General features: G+C 40.9%; 1 protein-coding gene across 6 annotated transcripts in view; it reads left to right on the top strand.

Annotated features, from left to right (window-relative positions):
* Window positions 1-22,225, top strand: part of MATN2 (matrilin 2) — a 146,122-nt gene that overhangs the window by 782 nt on the left and 123,115 nt on the right. For 4 of the 6 annotated variants that reach the window (XM_081070933.1, XM_081070930.1, XM_081070928.1 and 1 more), the window contains exon 2: window positions 10,992-11,156. In XM_081070933.1, the coding sequence (XP_080927059.1) occupies window positions 11,015-11,156 (142 nt within the window). In that variant the 5' untranslated portion in view covers window positions 10,992-11,014. The remainder of the gene's footprint in view (window positions 1-10,991; window positions 11,157-22,225) is intronic. The other 2 variants (XM_081070931.1, XM_081070929.1) reach the window with 1 other exon arrangement.

Raw genomic sequence — 22,225 nt, 5'->3', positions numbered from 1 at the left:
CTTGGTTCTCTACAGCAGCTTAAGCTCCAGCTACCCTACACTGTGGAGGAAAGAAAGGGGAGGGCATTTTATGGTAGTTGCTAGAAAGCCCGAGGATGGTTTGAGGAGAGGACTGAAAAATGGAGACCCTCTCTGGTTATGATCTCCAGGACAGGAAGCACAGGGAGGTAGCTCCTCAGGAACACATACTCTTACCCCGAACAAACCCAGCTGACCAAGTTTCCAGTTGTAAATCAGGGAGCTGGATGCCTCTGCACTAAGTGCATTTAATCGGCCTTCCAGGAGTGGGGCGGTCAGGAGACAATTAAGAGGCTGCAGGGGCTGTGGTCAAGAGCAGGGGCTCTGGGATTGTCCTTCCTAGGTTGTCTAGGTTAGTAACCTTGGAGTTACCCAACTGCTCTATCCCTCATGTCATGCAGGGTGTCATGTGGTCCTGCTCCCCACATAAGAACATAAGAACACAGGATATGGTGAGGCCAAAAAAGAACACCCATGGAGCCACATATAGGGAAGTCATACCACTATATTCTCGCTGGTGGCATCCGACTTTCTGCAATCCGCTCTTGCTAGTTCAGCCACCATCTTCTTGCTGGCCCCCCATTTTCTGCTAGTGTAGTCACGGCAGTTATATTAGTGGCCAGTGGCTCACTGGTTACAGCTGACAGCCAACTAGTCACAGCTGATGGCCATTTACTACCCGAGTGAGCACCTTTCCACGTGAGGCCGAGAGCCTGGAAACTGCACTCCTGGCTCCATCCCCACACCTCAGTTTTCTCATCTGTTTAATAGGTATGATAAACCTACAGGGCTGTGAGGATTATTAAAGTCCCTAGAACAGTTCCAGGTGCATCTTAAGGTTAGGTGGTGAGTTCCATCACCTATTTTTCCAGAAAAAGCAAGGAGTTCCTGTGAGCAGTCATCTCCTCCCCAACTCAGGAAGATAGCCTCTCTGTGGATGCAAGAAGGTGGAAGATAATCAGTGTGGGTACAGAGCCAGGAGACCAGTTTCCAGGCTCTCAGCCTCACATGGAAAGGTGCTGGCTCAGGTAGTAGATGGCCGGCGGCTGTGGCTAGTTGGCCATCAGCTGTAGTCGGTTAGCCAATTAGCCACTGATGTAACTGCTGCGGCTGCACTGGGGAGGAGGAGTAGGGAGTCGGTCGTTTGGCAGAAAAGCGGACAGCAGGTCGCATGTCCTGTGAATCCAGCCTCTTATTGAGACTATAGTGGTATGACTCCCCTACCTATGGCTCCGTGGGTGTTCCTTTTTGGCTTAGCATATCCTGCGTTCTTATATGGGGAGCGAGAGCAGAGACCCTGCAGGCCGCCCCGCACGACAATCAGCATGTGTTTAACTGGAGTTTTCAATTTAGGAGTCCATTCCTGCACAGTTCTCCCTGCCTGCTTTCAAAGGGACAGACTCATAAAATCATGTCAAGATACCAAGATGGGTTGATGGTCTGGAAAGTTTCAGCCCCTGAAGCTTGGTCCCTTAGGATAGATTTCCCACTGAGAAAATAGGGACGTGGCTCTTCACCTTTTATTTCCCTATCTGTTCATACTTTTATTCCTGCTAGTAGAATTCAGTCTCAGGTCCCCCAGTTGCCAGGTTTCTCTTTTCTCCAAATCAGGGCTGCAAGCTTCCTTGCTTCTAGAGCCCAGGCCCAAGCAAGCTGGAGCCACTGAGGCCTGAGCTCACTTGCTAGAGGTACTATAGTAGAGATATCCTCAGATGGTTTCATGCCTGAAGCTCCTATCAGCAAATACCGTATATCTCTGTCAGCAAGAGGTAGTTGAAATGAGGCCCAAGAGTTAAAGAAAAGGAAATAGATGATTGCTCCTTGACAGACAGAGAAGGAATAAGACAGTCATTGGAGGTTCTAAAAACAAATCCCATGGTTTGCCAAGAAACAGCTCTGACTGGTGCCTAAGAGAACACACAGGGTGAAAGGGGAGTGCGGATGGAGAAAAGGGTAGAAACAGTCTTAGGTCTCAGGACAAGCAGACTGAAGAGGTATGGTGGGTGTAAACCTGGCCTTTACAAGGTGTTGGGTATGAAGTTGAACAGGCAGTAAGAGAGGATGTGGGAGGACTCAGGGGTGAGCAGTTGAGTTTAAGACCATTTGAGTAAGTGTGAGAGTCTCTAGTGCTTTCCTCTGGACTTGCTGCCTCTAGTCTGTGGCACATGCGTGGTCGAGAGAGCACTTTCTTTGGACTCTCCATCTTTAGGGAAGCTCAGGAGGGATCCCTTGCTTAATGTGCGTGTAGGAATAACTCAGGAGGGTCAGGGTAAGAAGAAGGCTGAAGTGCCAAGTTGAGAGTGGAGCACGTCATCACTGTTACTACTAAGCAGTTTCAGAGAGGCCCTTCCAAGGGACAAGTTGCCACTTGGAACTCCAGCCTGTAAGGTCATTTTTGAACGCTGTCATGTGGCTCGGCAGACAGCCACCACTGCCTTACCCATTAGGATCCTGAAGGGGACTCAGAGAGAAAGGCAGGGCTGGGCTGTTGTCAGTAATACGGTGGTGATCATGAGGATGACAGTGATGAGAGGTAGTGGGGGTACAACCCAGAGCACACTGATCTTGGCACCTGAAGCACGTGGGTTCCAGTCTCAGCCCCGCCACTGACCATCTGTAAGGATTTTGAGAAATTATTCAAACTCTCTGTGCCTCAGTTTTCTCATCTGTAAATAGGAAATGGGATTTTGGGGAAGAATCAAATTAGTTAACACACATGAAGTGCTTAGCGTAGTGCCTAGCTCTGAATAAGTGCTCAATATTATCTGAGCCTCAGTTATATCATCCATCAAATGGACATGATACTATCTATGACATAGGGTTGTTGTAAAAGTTAAATGAGGTAATTAATATGAATGAATCCACCAATGTGTAGGATGTAGTAATGTTCAGAGTGAGTTGTTTGAAACTGAAATTTTAACCAAAATATTTGCATGTAAAGTCAGTGGCTGAGCAGGTGCACCACCTAGCATTTTTGGAAAGTTCTGATAAGAGTATTGTCAGAGGAACATTTATCTGTTGTTGGAGAGTGTGGCTCACTCCCCACTGGAATCCTCCATTGCTATTTTTAGTTATTGTATTGGTTTCCTATGGTTGCTTTAACAAATTACCATACACTCAGTGCTTAAAGACAATGCAAATTTATTATCTTACAGTTCTGGAGGTCAGAAGTCTGAAATAGGTCTTACTAGGCTAAAATCAAGGTATTGGCTGGGCTTCTGTTACTTCTGGAGGCTCTAGGGAAAAATCTGTTCCCTTGCCTTTTCTGGCTTCTAACAGCTTCCTCTGTTTCTTGGCCCCTAGTCTCTTCTTCCATCTTCCAGTCTCCTCCTCCCCCTCTCACCTTTCCCCTTTTTCCCCCTTTCCCTCCTCCTCTTTCTCTCCCCTTCTTCTTCTTCTCTCTCTTATAAAGATCTTTATGATTACATTGGGTCTACTTGGATAATCCAGGCTAATTTCTCTACCTCAAGATCCTTAACTTAATCATATCTGCAAAGTACCCTTTGACACATAAGGTATTCACCTACCCATATCTCAGTTGTCATAACTCAATCCACCAGCAGAGCGTAAGAGAGATTATATGGAGCTACCTGGCTGGAATGGAGGGTTAATGAGTGTGTGTGTGTGTGTGTGTGTGTGTGTGTGTGTGTGTGTGTGTGTGTGTGTGGTGTTGGTGGGGTAGGTGAGGGGAGTTGTTAAGTTTAGCATGTAACACAGGAACAGATTATAGGGCTTTGACTACTAAACTGAGGAATGTAGATTGTATCCTAGTGATATGTGGAAGTCACTGACAGTTGTTGAGCACGAGCATGAGAAAGCATGATATTGTATTGGGAAGACTGAATTCAGTGCTAGTGCCTGATGGATTCAATAGGACAGACTTAGAAACAGTCTATTAATTATGATTGTGTTAAATTCCAAGTTACAGAAAATAAAACTAAGTGACAGTGGCTTCAAGAAGGAAGTTTATTTCTGTTTTGTATATTCTAGAAGTCTGAAGGCAGTGAGTCCAAAGTGGGAGCAGATCCAAGAACTGCACTCCTGTGCCTCACTGCTTTTACCATGAGGCATGGCTTCCCCTTCATGGTGCCTTATGGTTCAGTGTGACCGCTGGGTCTCCAGCCAGGATGTCCTCAGTCCAGCCAGCAGGAAGGAAAAAGCAAGGAGGCCCCCATTATAGGAGATAGACATCGGGATCGCTTACATTCAGGCAAATGTAGTATATAGAGGAAGACCTGGGCTCAGCCTTGGCAGTTGTCTGGTACAGAATTAGGACCAGTTTGATTCAACATTTATTGGTCTTTTGTTGGTAAATAAATGTGTTCATTCAACATTTATCTATTTTCAAAAAATTTATTTACAAAATTCAGCACCCCGGCTGTGGAGGAATACAGATATGACAAGATGTGGTTCCGAGGAAAAGCTCACAGTCCAGGCAGGGAGACAGATTTCATAGCAAGTAAAAGAAACCAAGCGCTAGAGAAGAAAAGGAACCCACTGTCAAGGGTGTGTAGAAAAGTCAATCCTCATTGGAAAAATTTTAGACAATGGCGGATATAAGCTGAGCCTTGGGACATGAAGACAATTTTGATTAATGTAGAATGTAGACCTTCCAGGCCAAGGGACCAGCATGTATGAAGGCACCCAGGTATGACAAGAATCTGAGTCCTTCAGGCACCGGTCAGGGGTCAGGGATAGATGTGGGACTGCCATGTTTTGAGGGGTAGACAGTGGTCAGTCATGGAGAGCCTTGGACATTAACATTATACAGTAAGGGTTCCAAACAGATAAGGGGTGGGACCAGTAGATGAAGGACCCAAGGCAGGAAGAGCAGTTTTGAAGCTCCTGGAAGAGTCTGGGAGAGAAATGGAGAGGATGGAGCATTGTGCAGTGGTGGGAGGGAGGGATGGGGCAGCTGTGCAGAGGTGGGAAAGCCAGGGTTTGTCCACTCATGAATATGATGGTGATATGAAGAAAACATGGAAGCTGGCTCCAAATTTCCAGTCTGTGTGGCTGAGCAGATGGGGTTACCTTACAGTGAAAGGACTTGAATGGAGGAAGATAACTTTGTGTCTGGAAAGGCTGAGCTAACAAGCAGGCCTTTACTACTGGGTGAAAATCACAGACAGGCAATGTCAGGTCATTATCAAGGAAAATGCGGCCTAACATTTAGAGCCACCAGAAAACCATGGCCTTGAGTCCTAGCAGAGGTTAGGTTCCCATCTGCGGGCCATGCAGATGATGGGGATTCTGGCATTAGGTGGGAAACAGGAAGGTTCAGCCTCTGAGATTGCTGCAGTTCCAGTACTGTGACGCTGTGAACGCGCAGGGTTGTTAGTATGGCTGCTCGGTATGCTGACGGAACGGCCTTTGAGGGACCAAACTATTGAACCTGATGTCTGACAACTTTCATAATTGGGGAGGTGATTCAAAATCTCTTTTTGAACAAGTGGACTGACTGCCTGAGAGATGGCAGGGGTAGAATCTTGGCTTTGTCGCTTAACTAGCTCTGAGGCCTTGTAGAGTATCTTTGCATCTATGAATCTTAGTGTTCCATCTGTAAACTTGGAAACTCATCGACCTCACAGAATGATTGTATGGATCAAATGAGATGAAAATATGCAAAATGCCTAGTTCACTGCCTGGCCCATAGTAGGCGCTCAAAAGATATTCATGCCCTCTCTCCTTTCTCTTCATGTCCGGAAGCAGGGTTTATCACCTTGGAACATGTCATGCCCAGCCTTTTTTAGGATAGCAGCTAATGAGGAACACTGCTTCCAGGCCAGGCCTCTCATTTTATGGCTGACTAATTTAAGAGTTAAGTCACCTAACTGAGGTCACATAGCGTGTCATAACAGAGCCAGGCCTCTCCTCTCGAGGCCCACAGCACATAGTGTTGGCTTTGGTGGGAGTCTACTTGCCTGTCAATTTTCTTGGAACAGTGATGCTTAGAAGAACCATAGCTAACAGTGTCAGAACAATCTCCTCCCTTTCTTCCCCCATCCTCTTGGTAAAGCTAAATGAAAAGACTTATTGTCCCAGGGAGAGGAGAAAAATTGCTAAAACAAAAGTTTAAGCTGTTGTATTTTTAAAAAATATTCTTTCCATGCTCCCAAATGCTTCATGGAATCTGTTCAGATTAAATTAACCTCTGTTTCTCAGCACAATTCTTCTCATATGCCCATGGATAAAACGGACTGTTTCTCAAACATCATTCCATTTTCCAGTTAGAATTGGCTTCTGTTATTCAAATGCTACCAGCTGTAAATGCCGAACTGAGAAACAATTATTAACATGGGCTACATACACTGACTTAGTTTTTTCTTGTTTCACTGCCATTGCATTTAAAAAAAAGTCCATCTTGTCTGATATTAATATTGCTATACTGGTTTTATGTTGGCATGTATCCTTCTTCCCATTCCTTTAGTTTCTTTTAAACAACTTTTTAAAAGTATAACTTACATACAATAAAATTCATCATTTTTAAGTGCACAGTTTGATGAGTTCAGACATATGTATAGAGCCATGTAATCATGATGTAAACATTTCTATGAACCCCCAAATTTCCCTCATGCCCCTTTGTAGCCAATCTTCTTTTCTCACCCCCAACCTCCAGAACCATTGATCTACTTTCCATCATATAGTGTTGCCCTTTGTTAAATGTCATATAAATAGAATCATTGTATTACATGTCATAAATGGAACCATTCAGTGAGTAATCTTTTTGTGTCTGGCTGCCTCCACTTTGCATAACTATTTTGAAATTTATCCAGCACATCATTTCTTTAATTGCTGAGTACTATTCCATTATATTAGGTTGGTGCAAAAATAATTGCGTTTTAAAAGGTTAAAAATAATTGCAAAAACTGAAATTACTTTTGCACCAACCTAATATGATGTACCACAATTTATCTGTTCATCAATATATGGGCATTTTCATTGTTTCCAGTTTCTACTTTTTACAAATAAAGCTTCTAGGAGCATCTGAATATAAGTCTTTGTATGGTTGTGTTTTCATATCTTTTGGGTAAATAAGTACCCAGGATCAGAGTTGCTGGTGGGGGACGAAACATCCCGTTTGCTCGGGACTGAAGAATTTCCCAGGATGCAGGACTTTTAGTGATAAAACATAAGCAGTTCTGGGCAAACCAGACAGTTGGTTACCTGTACTATGTCATTTGGCAAATGTATGTTTAATTTTATGAGAAGCTGCCAAATTGTTTTCCAAAGTGGCTGTACCATTTTGCATTTTTAACAGCAATGTATTAGGATTCCAGGTTCTTCACAATTCTTTGCCAATACTTGGTTATATCAGCCTTTTTCATTATAACTATGTTAGTGGATTTGTCATGGAATCTCATTGTGGTTTTAATTTGCATTTTTTTTATGACTAAGAATGTTGACCATCTTTTCATATGTTTATTTGTCAGCTAAGTATCTTCTTTGGTGATGTGACTGTTCAAATCTTTTGCACATTTTCAAGTGGTTTGTATGTCTTTTTCTTATTGAGTTATAACAGTTTATATAGTCTGGATATAAATAATATATCAGATATATGTTTTGCCAATATTTTCTACCAGCCCATAATTTGCCGTGCCATTGCACTATGAAAAAGGAGAGTTTTAAATACTTTCAGATAGTAAAATGTATTCTTAAATTATGGAATTGTATGTTATTGTTTTATTATAATAGTCATAAGTAAGCATAAAAGTTAATGTACATTAAATGGCTTGGTATGACAAAATTAACAGTGTGTTTTTTATATTAATTGGTTTGATTGCATAATGATGATAATAATAATAGCAAAAACAAATAGCTAATGCTTATTGAGCACTTACTATGTACCAAGCAGTGATCTACACTCTTTATATATGTGGACTCATTTAATCTATACAACAAACAGTTTAAAGATAAGGAAACTGAAGCAAAGAGAGGGTAAGTAACTTGCACAAGTTTAGATAGCTGGGACTGTTTACTTCTGTTTATTTTTTTAAGCTTTTTTTAGATTACTTTTTAAAATTCATTTTTCAGTTATAGTTGACATACAATTCATGTTAGTTTCAGGTATACGTTGTTCTGTTTATTTTTCACTTCCTACCCTTCACCTATCCTCAGTGAGTTTTGCTTAGCAATGGTGACTTGAAAACCCAAACACTTCTTGAAATCCACAATAAACCCAAACCAAGTGAAATAGTATTTGGTTTGTCTGAAAATTATAATTATCTACCACATCGTATTCTAAATGTTTGTATTTAAGTGCAAATGTGTTAGGATGGAAGTGGGCCTTCGGAGCATGTTGTGTATATTTTGAAATAAATAAGTGTGGACTTTGTACAGTAGTCCCCCTTTATCCATGGGGAATATGTTCTAAGACCCCAGTAGATGCTTGAAACTGTGGATAGTACTGAACCCTATATGTATACTGGATTTTTTTCTATACATATGCACCTTTTCACTTAATGGAAGCACTTAATGGCTTCTCTTTGACATGTCCCAATTGCCAGCATCACTATTCTTGTGCTTTGGGGCCATTGTTAAGTAAAATAAGGGTGACTTGAACACAAGCGCTGTGGTACTGTGACAGTCAATCTGATAACTGAGATGGCCCTAAGTGACTAACAGGCAGGCAGTGTATACAGTGTGTAGACGCTGGACAAAAGGATGATTGGTCCAGGGAGAGATGGAGCAGGACAGCCCAACATATCTTTAAGCTACTCAGAATCTCCTGCAATTTAAAATACATAAATTGTTTGTTTCTGGAATTTTCCACTTAATATTTTTGGACCACAGTTGACCTCAGATAACTGAAACTGCAGAAACTGAAATTGCTGATATGGAGGGACACCTGTATGTGTCCCTTTAGAGGAAGGAAAACAGCATTAAAATAATAAATAACATAAAAATGACATAACATATAATGTCGTATATAATGAGAGAAATATCAAGGAAGCTTGAAAGTAGGTTTAAGACCAGAGAAAGGTAAAATCTTCTGTTTTCTTCCTTTTCTCAGAAGGAATCTCACAGTTAAAGCTATGGAAAGGGACCAGTCCAATTAGCAAATAGTTTAATTTGTTTAAAAAGGAGGGGGCAGTAGTTATCGGTAATAAACTAGTGCTCTGGAGCTTCACCCCTTTATCGGCTACATTAATTTGGGGCAAGTTACTTCTCTGAGTTATTATAAGAATTAAATGACTTAATACAGTGAAAGGACTTGGCCTGGTGCCTGGCACATAGTAAGCCTTGAATAAACATTTGCTTTTTTAAAATATAATTTTAATGCTTAGTGAAAAGTTAGCCAACTCAATATAGCAAGTGTGAAAATCTGTGGACTTTGCAGGTCAACAGGCCTGGGTTCCTCATCAGGTCAATTCCTGCAAGCAATTTGCTGAATGAACAATTTACTCAATTATTGAGTATTTTTATTTAAGTTTTGGGAAATAGTCCCTGTCCTGGCCCTGCCCTGTTCCCGCCTCTCATAGTGACACAGCTATGGCTTTTCATGAATTGACTTCTGGGGATTTGACTTGCAGCTAATTGAGTTTCCTGCTAATAAGTGAATTGGTTAGTTGGCCTGCTTACCTTGGGTTTGAATCCCTACTTTGCTTACTTTAGCTGTATGACCTTGGTCATGTTACTGAACTTTGATGAGTCTCAGTTTCCTCGTTTTTAAAAAGCAGAAATAATAATTCTGATTTCTGCGAGATATGTCTGAAGATTAAATGAAATAAGTTGGGTGAAATTGCCAAGAACAAGATAAAGACTTAAGATTTTACATGCAAATGATGTTCCTTAAATGTTATTCCCTCTTAAATATTTTTTCCTCCACACTTAATGAGTATAAATTTTTAAATTGTCATGACACCCATTATGTTCATGGAAGAATAAATTTAAATTCCGTCCCAGGATATTGCCTTCCCTGGGAGGTTTTGCCAGGTAGAAAAGTCTGGACATCATTCACTGTGTGGCCAAGTACCTTTTTCATTCCATGTGAAACATAGAGATTGGCCATCCTGGGAAATCCTGGATCTGGCCATGTCACTTCCCTGCTTAGAATCCTTCCTCCCAAGCCTGCACACCAACTATTCTTCAGGACTAATACAGAAAACGGGTTAGGCAGCTCTATTTTGGTAAAGACAGGGCTACTGTGGTTGAAACTCCCCTCACTGCTGTGGACCTGGAAGTCAACTCAGGGTTAGAATTTTGTATTTATCTGAGAGCTTCTTATGCAATACCTGGTTTGATCCTTTTTTTTTCTGGTCCCCTCGCTCCTTTGCTTGTTTGCGTGTTCCCTCCTTCCCATGTGTGCCAGGCACTATTCTGAATGCTTTCGTTACATGTATTAACTCATTCAGTTAACTAATATTATTCCATATTCTCATAAGACTTGAGGAGGTTAAGTAACCCCCGCCAAGGTCACACATAGTTAGCAATGGTCAGAGCCAGGATTCAAAGCCACGTAGTCTCGTACCAGAATCTAAGCCCTTAACCACTGTACCATGCTCCCTCTTAATAGATGTGTGTGGGACGGTGGAATGCTGGCTATGTGATGCTACCTGATGTCAGCTATACATGAATTCCTTGGCAAATTTATATGTATATTAATTAGTGCCATTCACTATTATTAGACTGAAGGAATATTGTTACTTAGAATCCTCAGATGTAGTTTTTCCTTTTTCAGATCCAAGATATAGAATATGACTATGAATAGATTTTATTTTTCCCCTAAAGCTTTCCTTTCAGTCTTATAGTGATCAAAGTGATGAAAAATCCCAACTATGCATGCCCTGCTCAGAGTATCCAAGAACTACCAATGGGAGTTACCTGAATTCTTAAGGACCACACACACAAAGGCATTTTAAGTACAAGCGGCATGTGTGAAACGTGAGAAGGTGGGGCGGCGGTCTGTAGCACCTAGAATTCAGGGAGACCCAGAAAGCTCACCTTGCCGCCATCTCCTGTTGTGTTTGTCACAGCCTTGTGCCTCTTCCTCTTGAAGATGGAAAAGATGCTGGTGGGCTGCTTTCTGCTGATCCTCGGACAGAGCCTCCTCCTCCCCGCAGAGGCCAGAGAGTGGCCACCCTCCAGGTCCATCTCCAGAGGGAGACACCCTAGGACCCACCCTCAGATGGCCCTCCTGGGTGAGTGAGTGATGCGGGTGCCACCTATAGAAGTATGCTGGAAGGGGTGGTTATGGGTGGACCTCCAGGCCAAGGGATGGATAATAGTTGGGGAAGCTCCCCTGTCCCTTGGTCCCCTGTTGGGTGTGCTGAGGGAGAGGGGAATCTCACTGGCAATGAACACATCCTGAGTAGAAGATGTGATTGGACACGGGCTTTCAAAATAAAGTGAAATCACTACTATTTCAAAGCCTTCCATTTAATTGGAGGCTCGTGACTTTCTTCCAATATGCAAGGGCAAGATTTCCATCTGAAAAGGTCCTTATTGGACTTCTCTGGACAAGGGTATTATGAGAATTTTTTAAGCGATTTGTCCATCTAATCTATGTTAATAATGCTCCCCTGCATGGCAGCATGGGAAGCAAACAGGGAACCTTGTGCAAAGCAGAAGTCGGCACAGAAGACAAGTGGGGACATCATGAGCTGAATTAGGAATGGAAAATGCTAGGGGCCTGTTTTTCTGACACAGTGAACATGTTTTCTTCAGGTGAATTTTTTTCTTTCTTGGAAGGCAAGGAAAAGTCATGAAGAAAACGCAAAATATAGGTAAATCGTTTTGGCTGCAAATATGGGCAGGGAAAAGTCATAAAAAAAACACAAAATATAGATAAATCATCCTGGTTGCAAATATGGGCTCTGGAACACCTAGGATATGGGAGTAATAGGAAGGTTGGCCAGTGGAAGAGAATAGATTTTGGTATAGACATGGGTTCAAGTCCTGGCCTGCTACTTATCAGATGTGTCCCATTAGGCAGCGTGATCTATCTGAAGTTCAACTTCCCAAGTTCAACTTAAAAATGGGAATGTTAATGCTGACCTTGGAGTATTTTTTGAGGAGCAAGTGAGGTAATATATGTAAATTATGGTATGCAATGAATGATAGATATCATTCCATGAAGCTGTTCTTTGAAACTGTTTTACATTTTACATTTATATGTTGTTGGCCAGCTGCAAGAAATCTGACCGTTTATGAAGGCCACTGAGAGAAATGCCCATTGGCCTGGTGGCCTTAGCATCCAAAATTACAATCAGAGACCAAAGGGACCCAAAGAGCCCTGTTTTAAGAAGTCATAATCTTTACTGATGTTAACCTAAACAGTGACCCCATGATACTGGGCCATTCATGTCTTTAGTCTCCTGAGAATCCCTGTTTCCACAGTGATGTAAATAAAGACTTCTGCAACTGTGAAAAGGACTGGGGAATGTTTAGTAGGCTGATTAAAGGGTTTTTAGAAACAAATTTCCTTTTCTTTTTTTATTTATTTATTGGGGTGACAATTGTTAGTGAAATTACATAGATTTCAGGTGTACAATTCTGTATTACATCATCTATAAATCCCATTGTGTGTTCACCACCCAGAGTCAGTTCTCCTTCCATCACCATATATTTGATCCCCCTTACCCTCATCACCCGCCCCCCCACCCCCCTTACCCTCTGGTAACCACTAAACTATCGTCTGTGTCTATGAGTTCTTGTTTCTCTCATTTGTTTGTCTTGTTCTTTTGTTGTTTTTAGTTCATATACCACATATCAGTGAAATCATAGGGTTCTCTGCTTTTTCTGTCTGACTTATTTCACTTAGCATTATACCCTCAAGATCCATTCATGTTCTCACAAATGTTCCTATATCATCTTTTCTTACCGCCGAATGGTATTCCATTGTGTATATATACCACAACTTCTTTATCCATTCATCTATCGAAGGACATTTTGGTTGTTTCCATGTCTTGGCCACCGTAAACAAAGCTGCAATGAACATTGGAGCACACGTGTCTTTACGTATAAATGTTTTCAAATTTTTTGGGTAGATACCCAGGAGAGGGATTGCTGGGTTATATGGCAATTCTATTCGTAATTTTTGGAGGAACCTCCACACTGCCTTCCATAGCGCCTGCACCAGTCTGCATTCCCACCAACAGTGTATCAGGGTTCCTTTTTCTCCACAGCTTCTCCAACACTTGTTACTATTTGTCTTGTTGATGAAAGCCATTCTGACTGGGGTGAGGTGATATCTCATTGTGGTTTTTATTTACATTTCTCTGATGATTACTGATGTTGAGCATTTTTTCATATGTCTATTTGCCATTTGTAAGTCCTCTTTGGAGAAATGTCTCTTCAGGTCCTTTGCCCATTTTTCAATTGGGTTGTTTGTTTTTTTGTTATTGAGTTTCATGAATTCCTTGTATATTTTGGATATTAGCCCCTTGTCAGAGGAACTGTTTGCAAAAATCTTCTCCCATTCAGTCGGTTGCCTCTTTATTTTGTCGATGGTTTCTTTTGCTGTGCAGAAACTTAAGTTTCATATAGTCCCATTTGTTTATTTTACCTTTTACTTCCATTGCCTTTGGAGTCAAATTCATAAAATGCTCTTTGAACCCAAGGTCCATAAGTTTAGTACCTATGTTTTCTTCTATGCAGTTTATTGTGTCAGGTCTTATGCTTAAGTCTTTGATCCATTTTGAATTAATTTTAGTACATGGTGACAGATAACAGTCCAGTTTCATTCTCTTGCACGTGTCTATCCAATTCTCCCAGCACCATGTATTGAAGAGGCTGTCTTTCCTCCATTGTATGTTTTTGGCTTCTGTGTCAAAAATTATCTGTCCATATTTATGTGGTTTTATTTCTGGGTTCTCAGTTCTATTCCATTGGTCTATGTGTCTGTTTTTCTGCCAATTCCTTGCTGTTTAGATTATTGTAGCCCTGTAGTACAAGCTAAAGTCAGACAGTGTGATACCTCCAGTATTGTTCTTGTTTCTTAACATTGCTTTGGCTATTCGGGGTCTTTTGTGGTTCCAAACAAATCTGATGATTTTTTGTTCTATTTCTTTTAAAAATGCCATTGGGATTTTGATGGGGATTGCATTAAATCTGTATATGGCTTTGGGTAATATGGCCATTTTAACTATGTTGATTCTTCCAATCCATGAGCATGGAATGTCTTTCCATTTCTTTGTGTCTTCTTCAATTTCTTTCAAAAATGTCTTATAGTTTTCAGCATATAAGTCCTTCACAACCTTTTTTAAGTTTATTGCTGGGTATTTTATTCTTTTTGCTGCAATTGCAAAGGGAATTGTTTTTTGTATTTCTTTTTCTGAGATTTCATTGTTAGTATATAGGAATGCAATGGACTTTTGTACGTTGATTTTGTAGCCAGCAACTTTACTGTATTCGTTGATTGTTTCTAACAGCTTTTTGGTGGAGTCTTTAGGGTTTTCTATATATAGCATCATGTCATCTGCAAAGAGTGATATTTTAACTTCTTCATTTCCAATTGGGCTGCCATTTATTTCTTTCTCTTTCCTGATGACTCTGGCAAGGACTTCCAACACTATGTTGAAAAGCAGAGGTGATAGGGGACAGCCCTGTTGTGTTCCTGAACGTAGAGCAAAGGGCTTCAGTTTTTCACCGTTAATTATGAGATTAGCTGAGGGCTTGTCATATATAGCCTTTATTTTGTTAAGGTATTTTCCTTCTATACCTATTTTATTAAGTGTTTTAATCATAAATGGATGTTGTATCTTGTCAAATGCTTTTTCTGCATCAATTGATATAATCATATGATTTTTTTCCTTTATTTTGTTTATGTGATGTATCACATTGATGGATTTGGGGATGTTGAACCATCCATGTGCCCCAGGGATGAACCCCACTTGGTCATGATGAATAATCTTTTTAATGCATTGTTGTATTCGATTTGCTAGAATTTTGTTTAGGACTTTTGCATCAGTATTCATCAGAGATATTGGTCTGTGGTTCTCTTTATTTGTGCTGTCCTTACCAGGTTTTGGTATCAGGGTAATGTTGGCCTCATAAAATGAGTTAGGGAGTACTGTCTCTTCTTCAATTTCTTGGAAGAGTTTGAGCAGGATTGGTATTAGATCCTGTTTGAAGGTTTGGTAGAATTCACTAGAGAAGCGATCTGGTCCTGGACTTTTGCTTTTGGGAAGGTTTTGAATGATTGAATCAATTTCGTTACTGGTGATCAGTCTGTTTAGATTTTCCAGTTCTTCATGGTTCAGGCTTGGAAGGCTATATGTTTCTAAGAACTTGTCCATTTCTTCTAGGTTATTGAATTTGGTGGCATATAGTCCTTCATAGTATTCTTGCATGATCCTTTGTATTTCTGTGGTGTCCGAGATAACGTCCCTTTTTCATTTCTGATTTTGTTAATTAGTGTCTTCTCTTTTTTATCTTAGTGAGTCTTGCCAAGGGTTTGTCGATTTTGTTAATCTTTTCAAAGAACCAGCTCTTTGTCACATTAAGTTTTTCTATTGTCTTTTTGTTCGCTATTTCATTTAGTTCTGCTCTGATTTTTGTTATTTCCTTTCTTCTGCTGACCTTGGGTTTCGCTTGTTCTTCTTTTTCTAGTTCTTTAAGGTGTAACATGAGGTTATTTATTTGGGATTTTTTCTTGTTTCTTGAGATAGGCCTGTAATGATATAAATTTCCCTCTTAAAACTGCTTTCGCTGCATCCCAAAAATTTTGGTAGGATGTATTTTCATTGTCATTTGTTTCTATGTATCTTTTGATCTGTCCTCTAATTTCTTCTTTGACCCAGTCGTTCTTTAAAAGTATGTTGTTTAATCTGCATGTATTTGTGTTTTTTCCTGCTTTCTTTTTGCAGTTGATATCCAATTTCAAAGCCTTGTGATCAGAGAATATGCTTGGTATGTTTTCAGTCTTCTTAAATTTGCTGAGGCTAATTGTATGTCTCAATATATGGTCTATCCTTGAGAATGTTCCATGTACACTCGAAAACAATGTATAGTCTGATGTTTTAGGATGAAGTGCTCTATATATATCAATTATGTCCAATTGATCTAATGTGTCATTTAGGGCTGCGATTTCGTTATTTATTTTCTGTTTGGATGATCTATCCATAGCTGTCAATGATGTATTTAAGTCCCCTAGTATAACTGCGTTTTGGTCAATTTCTCCCTTTAGTTCTGTAAGTAGTTGCTTGGTATATTTTGGTGCTCCCTGATTGGGGGCATAAATATTGATGACTGTTATGTCTTCTTGTTGTATAGTCCCCTTTACCATGATGAAATGTCCATCTTTGTCTCTTGTTATCTTTTTCACGCTGAAGTCTGTTTCATCTGATATCATTATGGCTACACCTGATTTTTTCTGGGTACCATTTGCTTGGAGTGTCAATTTTCACCCTTTCACTGTGAGTCTATGATTGTCCTTGTAGCTGACATGTGTCTCTTGCAGACAGCATATGGTTGGGTTTAGTTTTTTGATCCAATCTGCTACTCTGTGCGTTTTTATTGGTGAGTTCAGTCCATTTACATTTAGGGTGATTATTGATACGTGAGGATTTCCTATCATTCTATCTCTAGTTTTCTGGTAAGGCTGTGTCTCCATTTTTCCTTTGCCTTTTTGTTGTTGTCTATTGTTTCTGTGTGGTGTTATTCTATGATGTTTCCCTCTGTTTCTTCTTTCATTACCGTATATATTTCAGTTCTGGATTTTTTTTGAGTGGTTACCCTTAAGTTTATGTAAAAGAAAGTTTGATATTTAGAGTATTCTATTTTCTTCAGCACGCTTACTTTCTCCATTCCCATATTCTGGTTCAGGCCTTTACTCTCCCTCTTTTTATGTTGCCACAAATTGTCCCTGTTGATGGTGGTTGAATCGCCTCCTTTAGTATTTCTTGTAGTGCAGATTGTGCATTAGAAAATTCCCTCAGCTTCTGTATGTCTGGAAAGGTCTTTATTCCTCCTTCATATCTAAAGGATATCTTTGTTGGATATTTTATTCTTGGCTCATAATTTCTCTCTTTCAATAGTTTGAATATTTGGTTCCACTCCCTCCTGGCTTGTAGAGTTTCTGCTGAAAAATCTGGTGATAATCTAATGGGCTTTTTGTAGTAGGTTACTGTCTTCTTTTCCCTGGCTGCCTTGAGGATTCTTTCTTTGTCGTTGATTTTAGACATCTTCAATACAGTGTGCCTTGGAGATGGCCTGTTGGGATTGAGGTAATTGGGTGTTCTATTTGCTTCTTGGATTTGAGGATCCAGTTCTGTCCACAAGTTTGGGAAGTTCTCATCGACAATTTGTTTGAATATATTCTCTGTTCCTTTCTCTCTTTCTTCTCCTTCTGGTATGCCCATTATTCTTATATTGCTCTTTCTGATGGAGTCAGAAAGTTCTTGTAGAATTCTTTCATTTCTTTTAAGTCTCACTCTCTTTCTTCTTGCATCCGTGTAATTTCCAGGTTTCTATCTTCGATGTCACTGATTCTTTCCTCCATCTGGTCAATTCTACTACCTAAGCTGGTTATTTCATTCTTAATTTTTTCTATTGAGTTCTTAATCTCCAGAAATTCTATTTGGTTCTTTTATAAAATTCCAATCTCATTTGTAAAATGCTCATGTTGTTCTTTGATTGCGTTTCTGAGTTCATTAAATTGCCTTTCTTTGTTTTCTTTCAATTTGTTGAGTTTCTTCAGAACTGCAATCTTGAAATCTCTGTCATTTAAGTCACATGTTTCCATATCTTTAAGTTCCTTTTCTGGAGACTTTTGACTTTCTTTCTGAGCTGTCTTGTTGCCTTGGTTATTCATGGCAATTACTGATTTATTATTTCTTTTCCTAGACAACTATAGGAGTGGCTTCTGCAACAGGTTGATAGGAAGAGGTCTTTCTTTTGTTTTGCAGTACTCGTTGGTAGAATGTTTTATTTTCTCTCCAACTGCAGCCTTTTTTTTTCTCTTTCACACAGTAGTGCTGTGTTTTCTCTGCACTATTCCAGCTTCTCACACAATGGGGGGATTCCCTGGGAAATGGGCTTCTCCTCTGTTAACAGTTCGTCTGAGTCATAGGACGCCACGTCCGTGTGGGGATGCGGAGAGCTTTTAAAGTTCCAAAGCTCTTTCTGCACCAGATTCAGAGCTCGTATGTTTCAGCAGTTCTGTTCACTCCTGCAAGGATCCGCACAGATATGTGGGGTCAGAGGCGGGGTGAGTTGTGAGGGGTGGCCCAGAGCAATGGCGGCGACCACCACAACAGCTGGTCCCGCTGTTACAGCTCCCTCCCCTTTGCCAGAACTAGTTGGGCTGCGAATCTGTGTCTGCGGTCTATAGTTCTCAGAACAGCAAATATTCTGTTCCTTTGAATTGACACTGCTACTATTCGGCCTCTAGCACCTGGAAGGTGGGGGTGGGGCGAGCTCTGGGAGGGTAGGGAGGGGGCAGCTAGTCTCAGTGCCTAAGGCTTCCGTTCTCTGCTTAGCAGTGAGGGCTTAAACCATCATTTTCAGCCTTCTTTTCTCCGAGGTCTCTGCTGTGAGCGTTGAGTTCAACCGTGTTATATGCTGCCCCCTCAGCCCTGTGGGCCGTAAGCAGAGCCCTAGCAGTCCGAATTCTTCCCTCTCCCGCAGCTGCGGTAGTTCCGGGATGCAGCGAGCTCTGAGCACTGAGCTAGGTCTGCGTCCTGTGCCCATGTGGCTCCTTCTCCACACTTCTCCCTTCCTTCCTCCCCCGCTCACACTATTCTTTCACCTTTAGGTGAATTCAGTGGTGGGCCTCTTTGTCTTGCCTGTCTGCTGTGCAGGGAGTCCTTTGTGGAGTTATTGTTGTTCGATTAGTTGTAAATTCCAGGGGAGCTTTACAGAGGCTCACCTCACGCCGCCATTTTTTCAAAAACAAATTTCAAGATGATAAATATGTATAAATATATATGTATGTATATATACATATAGAACTGGAAATACCTGATTCCTAGGTCAGCAGCAATGATTGCACAGTTGGGTTTCTGATGAGACTGCTTTCAGAATAAGCCACCACATAGTCACAAAAGCATATTCCTTTTCTTTACTCAAAATCAATCTCTTTCTCCCTCTCTCTTTCACATACACAAACACACATACCAGGGCCTTCCCCTGGTTGGCGTCTGCTGTCCTCCTCCTTGGCCTTAAGCTCAGGCTCTGAAGTGGAAGCCTCTGAGGTAAGAGAACGAAGCCTGTTTTGCCAAAGGTTTCATGCCCACATTCAGTACTGCCTCCTGTTTCTTATTTTGCCAGAGAATGTTTCAGGAACAAAGAGTAGCATGGAACATGGCACATCTCCCCACCCCAGGGCGTGGCAAATGGCTGCTTCCAGACGTGCTGTAGGGCTGTTTGACTTATGAACATGGTTGAGTGAGTGAGAATCATGAAATTGGAAGGCAAACACTACAACCTTGACCTGGATTCTCAAGAGCAATCTGATTTTGGTCTTTGACAAGAAGAAAGATGGAGAAGCCATGTTCATTATAGCCCTTGCCCTGAGTTTGCACAACTTTCTCTTCACACTTAGAATATGGTGTCTTGTGTTTTATGGGGGTTTGCTTTTATTGGCCTTTTGTTTTCTATGTTCAGAACATTGCCTAGGCCACACTGAACTTTTGCGGAAAACCATTTTGGCTGTATTTATGGTGTCCCCTGGCATGATGTATTTCACTAGTTACTTCCCTACAAGGTGTCTCTGAAAGTTTCACAGAGTAGAAACAGAATTGTTTCTTAGTTTGTTTTTTTGTATAAGTTTTCTGATTAAAAAAAAAAGTTTATATTTTATGTCTAAATTCAGGTCAGAGTCCCAGTAACAACTTGAGCCAATTAAAAAAAATAATGCATGCGTTTTTCTGCTCCTCCCATGAGTGATTGCAGGCTGCTCAGGCAGCAGCCTGTGATGTGTAGGTCCATGGAGGCTTATCTCTTATTCCATTCTTTTATCTGGAGTTTCTGTTCTCTTCCAGACACGGGGGTGGGAGTGGGGGGGGGGGTTTAAGAAGAACAGTGTTAGGCACGCTAAGGGAATGAGTTAGTTGTGGGAGACCAAAATTGGTCTATTAGAATTTGGTGTGTTTCAGTTATTTGGTGTGTTTGAGCTAGGGGAGATCAGGCTAGAAAAGACCATAACCTCCCCGACTAAAAAGGGGTGTGGAGTTTTATAGGAGAAGGTAAACGAGGTTGTTCCCTCTTCAATGCTTCCGGAGGTTTTCGTTGCATTGTCTCTAGCAACCAAGGATTTCAGGGCATGACCAAGCCCTCTGGCTCCACACCCTGACCCCCAGGCCTCCTTCCACCCAGGCCCACCCAAGCCAGCTGATCACAAGCCCCTAGGAGACAAACAAAGTACAAAACAAGACAAGATGGTTTTTAAGGTAAGAAGTTTCCTGCTCTTGGCCTAAATATGGTAACAATCAGGAAGCACTCATGTAGTGGGTGGGAGACAGACATGTGAAAAATCATTAATTTGGTGGAATCTATACCCAAGAGTAGAGGCATAGCTAAGTTACTGTCCACTCTGCCTTCTGTAGGTACAGTATAAGTCAATAGTTCTCAGGACTCTTTTACACTAAAAAATTATTGATGATCTCAAAGAACTTTTTGTTTATGTGGGTTAGAGTTAAATCAATCAAGAATTACTGGATGAGAAATAGAAACAGAGAACTCTAACAAATATTTATTTATTAATTAATTTTAAAATAACAAGAATAAACCCATAACGTAAGTAAAATATTTGTATAAAAACACTATTTTCTAAATATAAAAAGTGAGAAGAATGGCACTGTTTTACAAATTTGTAAATATGTTTAATGTCTGGCTTAATTGAAGACAGCTGGATTCTCATTTTTCCTCCATTTATCTGTCATGAAGTATTGTTTTGGTTGGACTATATGAAGATAATATGGCCTCGCACAGATATGTAGTCAGAAAAAGGAGGAGCATTTTAATATTTTTCATGTGATTGTGGATATTCCTGTTTGATACAACTGTCGGCATAAGAAAAGTCTAAACCTGTAGAGAAATTCAACGAGTTTATTTGAGCCAAACTCACGACAATTGCTGGGAAGCAAATCCCAATAGATTGAGAAAATGCTCTGGAAAATGGTGGTTTTGCAACTTATTTTAAGCATTAGAATCTAGGAGGAGATGTAAGGGCGGTTACATGAAATTCGTTGGTGGTAGATTAAAGGGGTAGGAGAAAGCCAAGGAAGAATATCTCTGGGATTATATAAAAAAAAAAATTGGAGAGAGAGATACTTCTTTTACATTGGTGGGTACAGGACAGTTAATAGTTAGCATTTTATAGCACATAGAGATGGTAACCAGGGGATAAGAATAAGAATGAGGAAGGGGTTCTGTGGTCTCCTGCTGTGGTGAGAGGGTTGTGCCCTGAGGGGTTTGGAAAATTTGATTAGCTGACATTCTGAGGGTATGTTATCCTAGATGCAAAAAGACAATAGACAGGCTCACTTAAGGTAAAGATTGGCCTTTGCTAAGGAAGCTACAGGCCAAGGATGTGACTACCTGCCACAACCTGCTTTTAGTTAAAAATTTTATTTTCAGACCATCCTATGTGATTAATTTCCGTCTCTGAATCTGTAGGGCCTGCCATGTAGGCCTTGCCTGAGCTTGTTAGGTTTAGTGTGTGGCCCGTTTTCCGTCCACACAACACCAAAACTTGACAAATTGTAGTTTCTTAAAGATTAATTGCAGTGTGGAATTTAAAACCACATTAAACTTTTCATACCTTATAAACTCATGAGAGAATGAGAGTATAAAAAGCAAATATTACTGACATTATGAAAATATTTCTACCTCATGGGCACTCTGAAGTGGTCTCAGGGATTCCTAGGGGTCTCCAAAGCACACTTTGAAACAGCTGGTTTAGGGAAGCTTCCTAGTGAAGGTTGTGACCATGTGGAACCCTGAGAGGTGAGGGGACAGGAGAGGAGTGAGGATGGAGCATGGAGGTGGGACCTGGTCCTGCCATCAGGACCACCATGTCTGCAAGGTGGGTGGTCTGAACTGGAGACAAACCTGGAGGACACAGGGACCATATTGAAACTGGAGGGCAGCCGTCCGGTGCTCATGCTGCCTGCTCCTCAGCCAATAGACCGACACGGGGGGTGGGCTATAGGATAAGCTATCATTGTCAGAGTACCAGTGATCTGAGAAGACAGCAGGTTAACACCTTCAAAAACTGCCTTAACGTTCTCAGACCGGCTTAGAGTATTTAAGGGAAAATCCGGGC

The sequence above is a fragment of the Rhinolophus hipposideros genome (genome assembly GCF_964194185.1).
Source record: "Rhinolophus hipposideros genome assembly, chromosome: 13".
Taxonomy (NCBI): Eukaryota; Metazoa; Chordata; class Mammalia; order Chiroptera; family Rhinolophidae; genus Rhinolophus; species Rhinolophus hipposideros.
The sequence above is the reverse complement of the archived record's forward strand: the minus strand, read 5'-3'. Positions and strand labels throughout refer to the sequence as shown.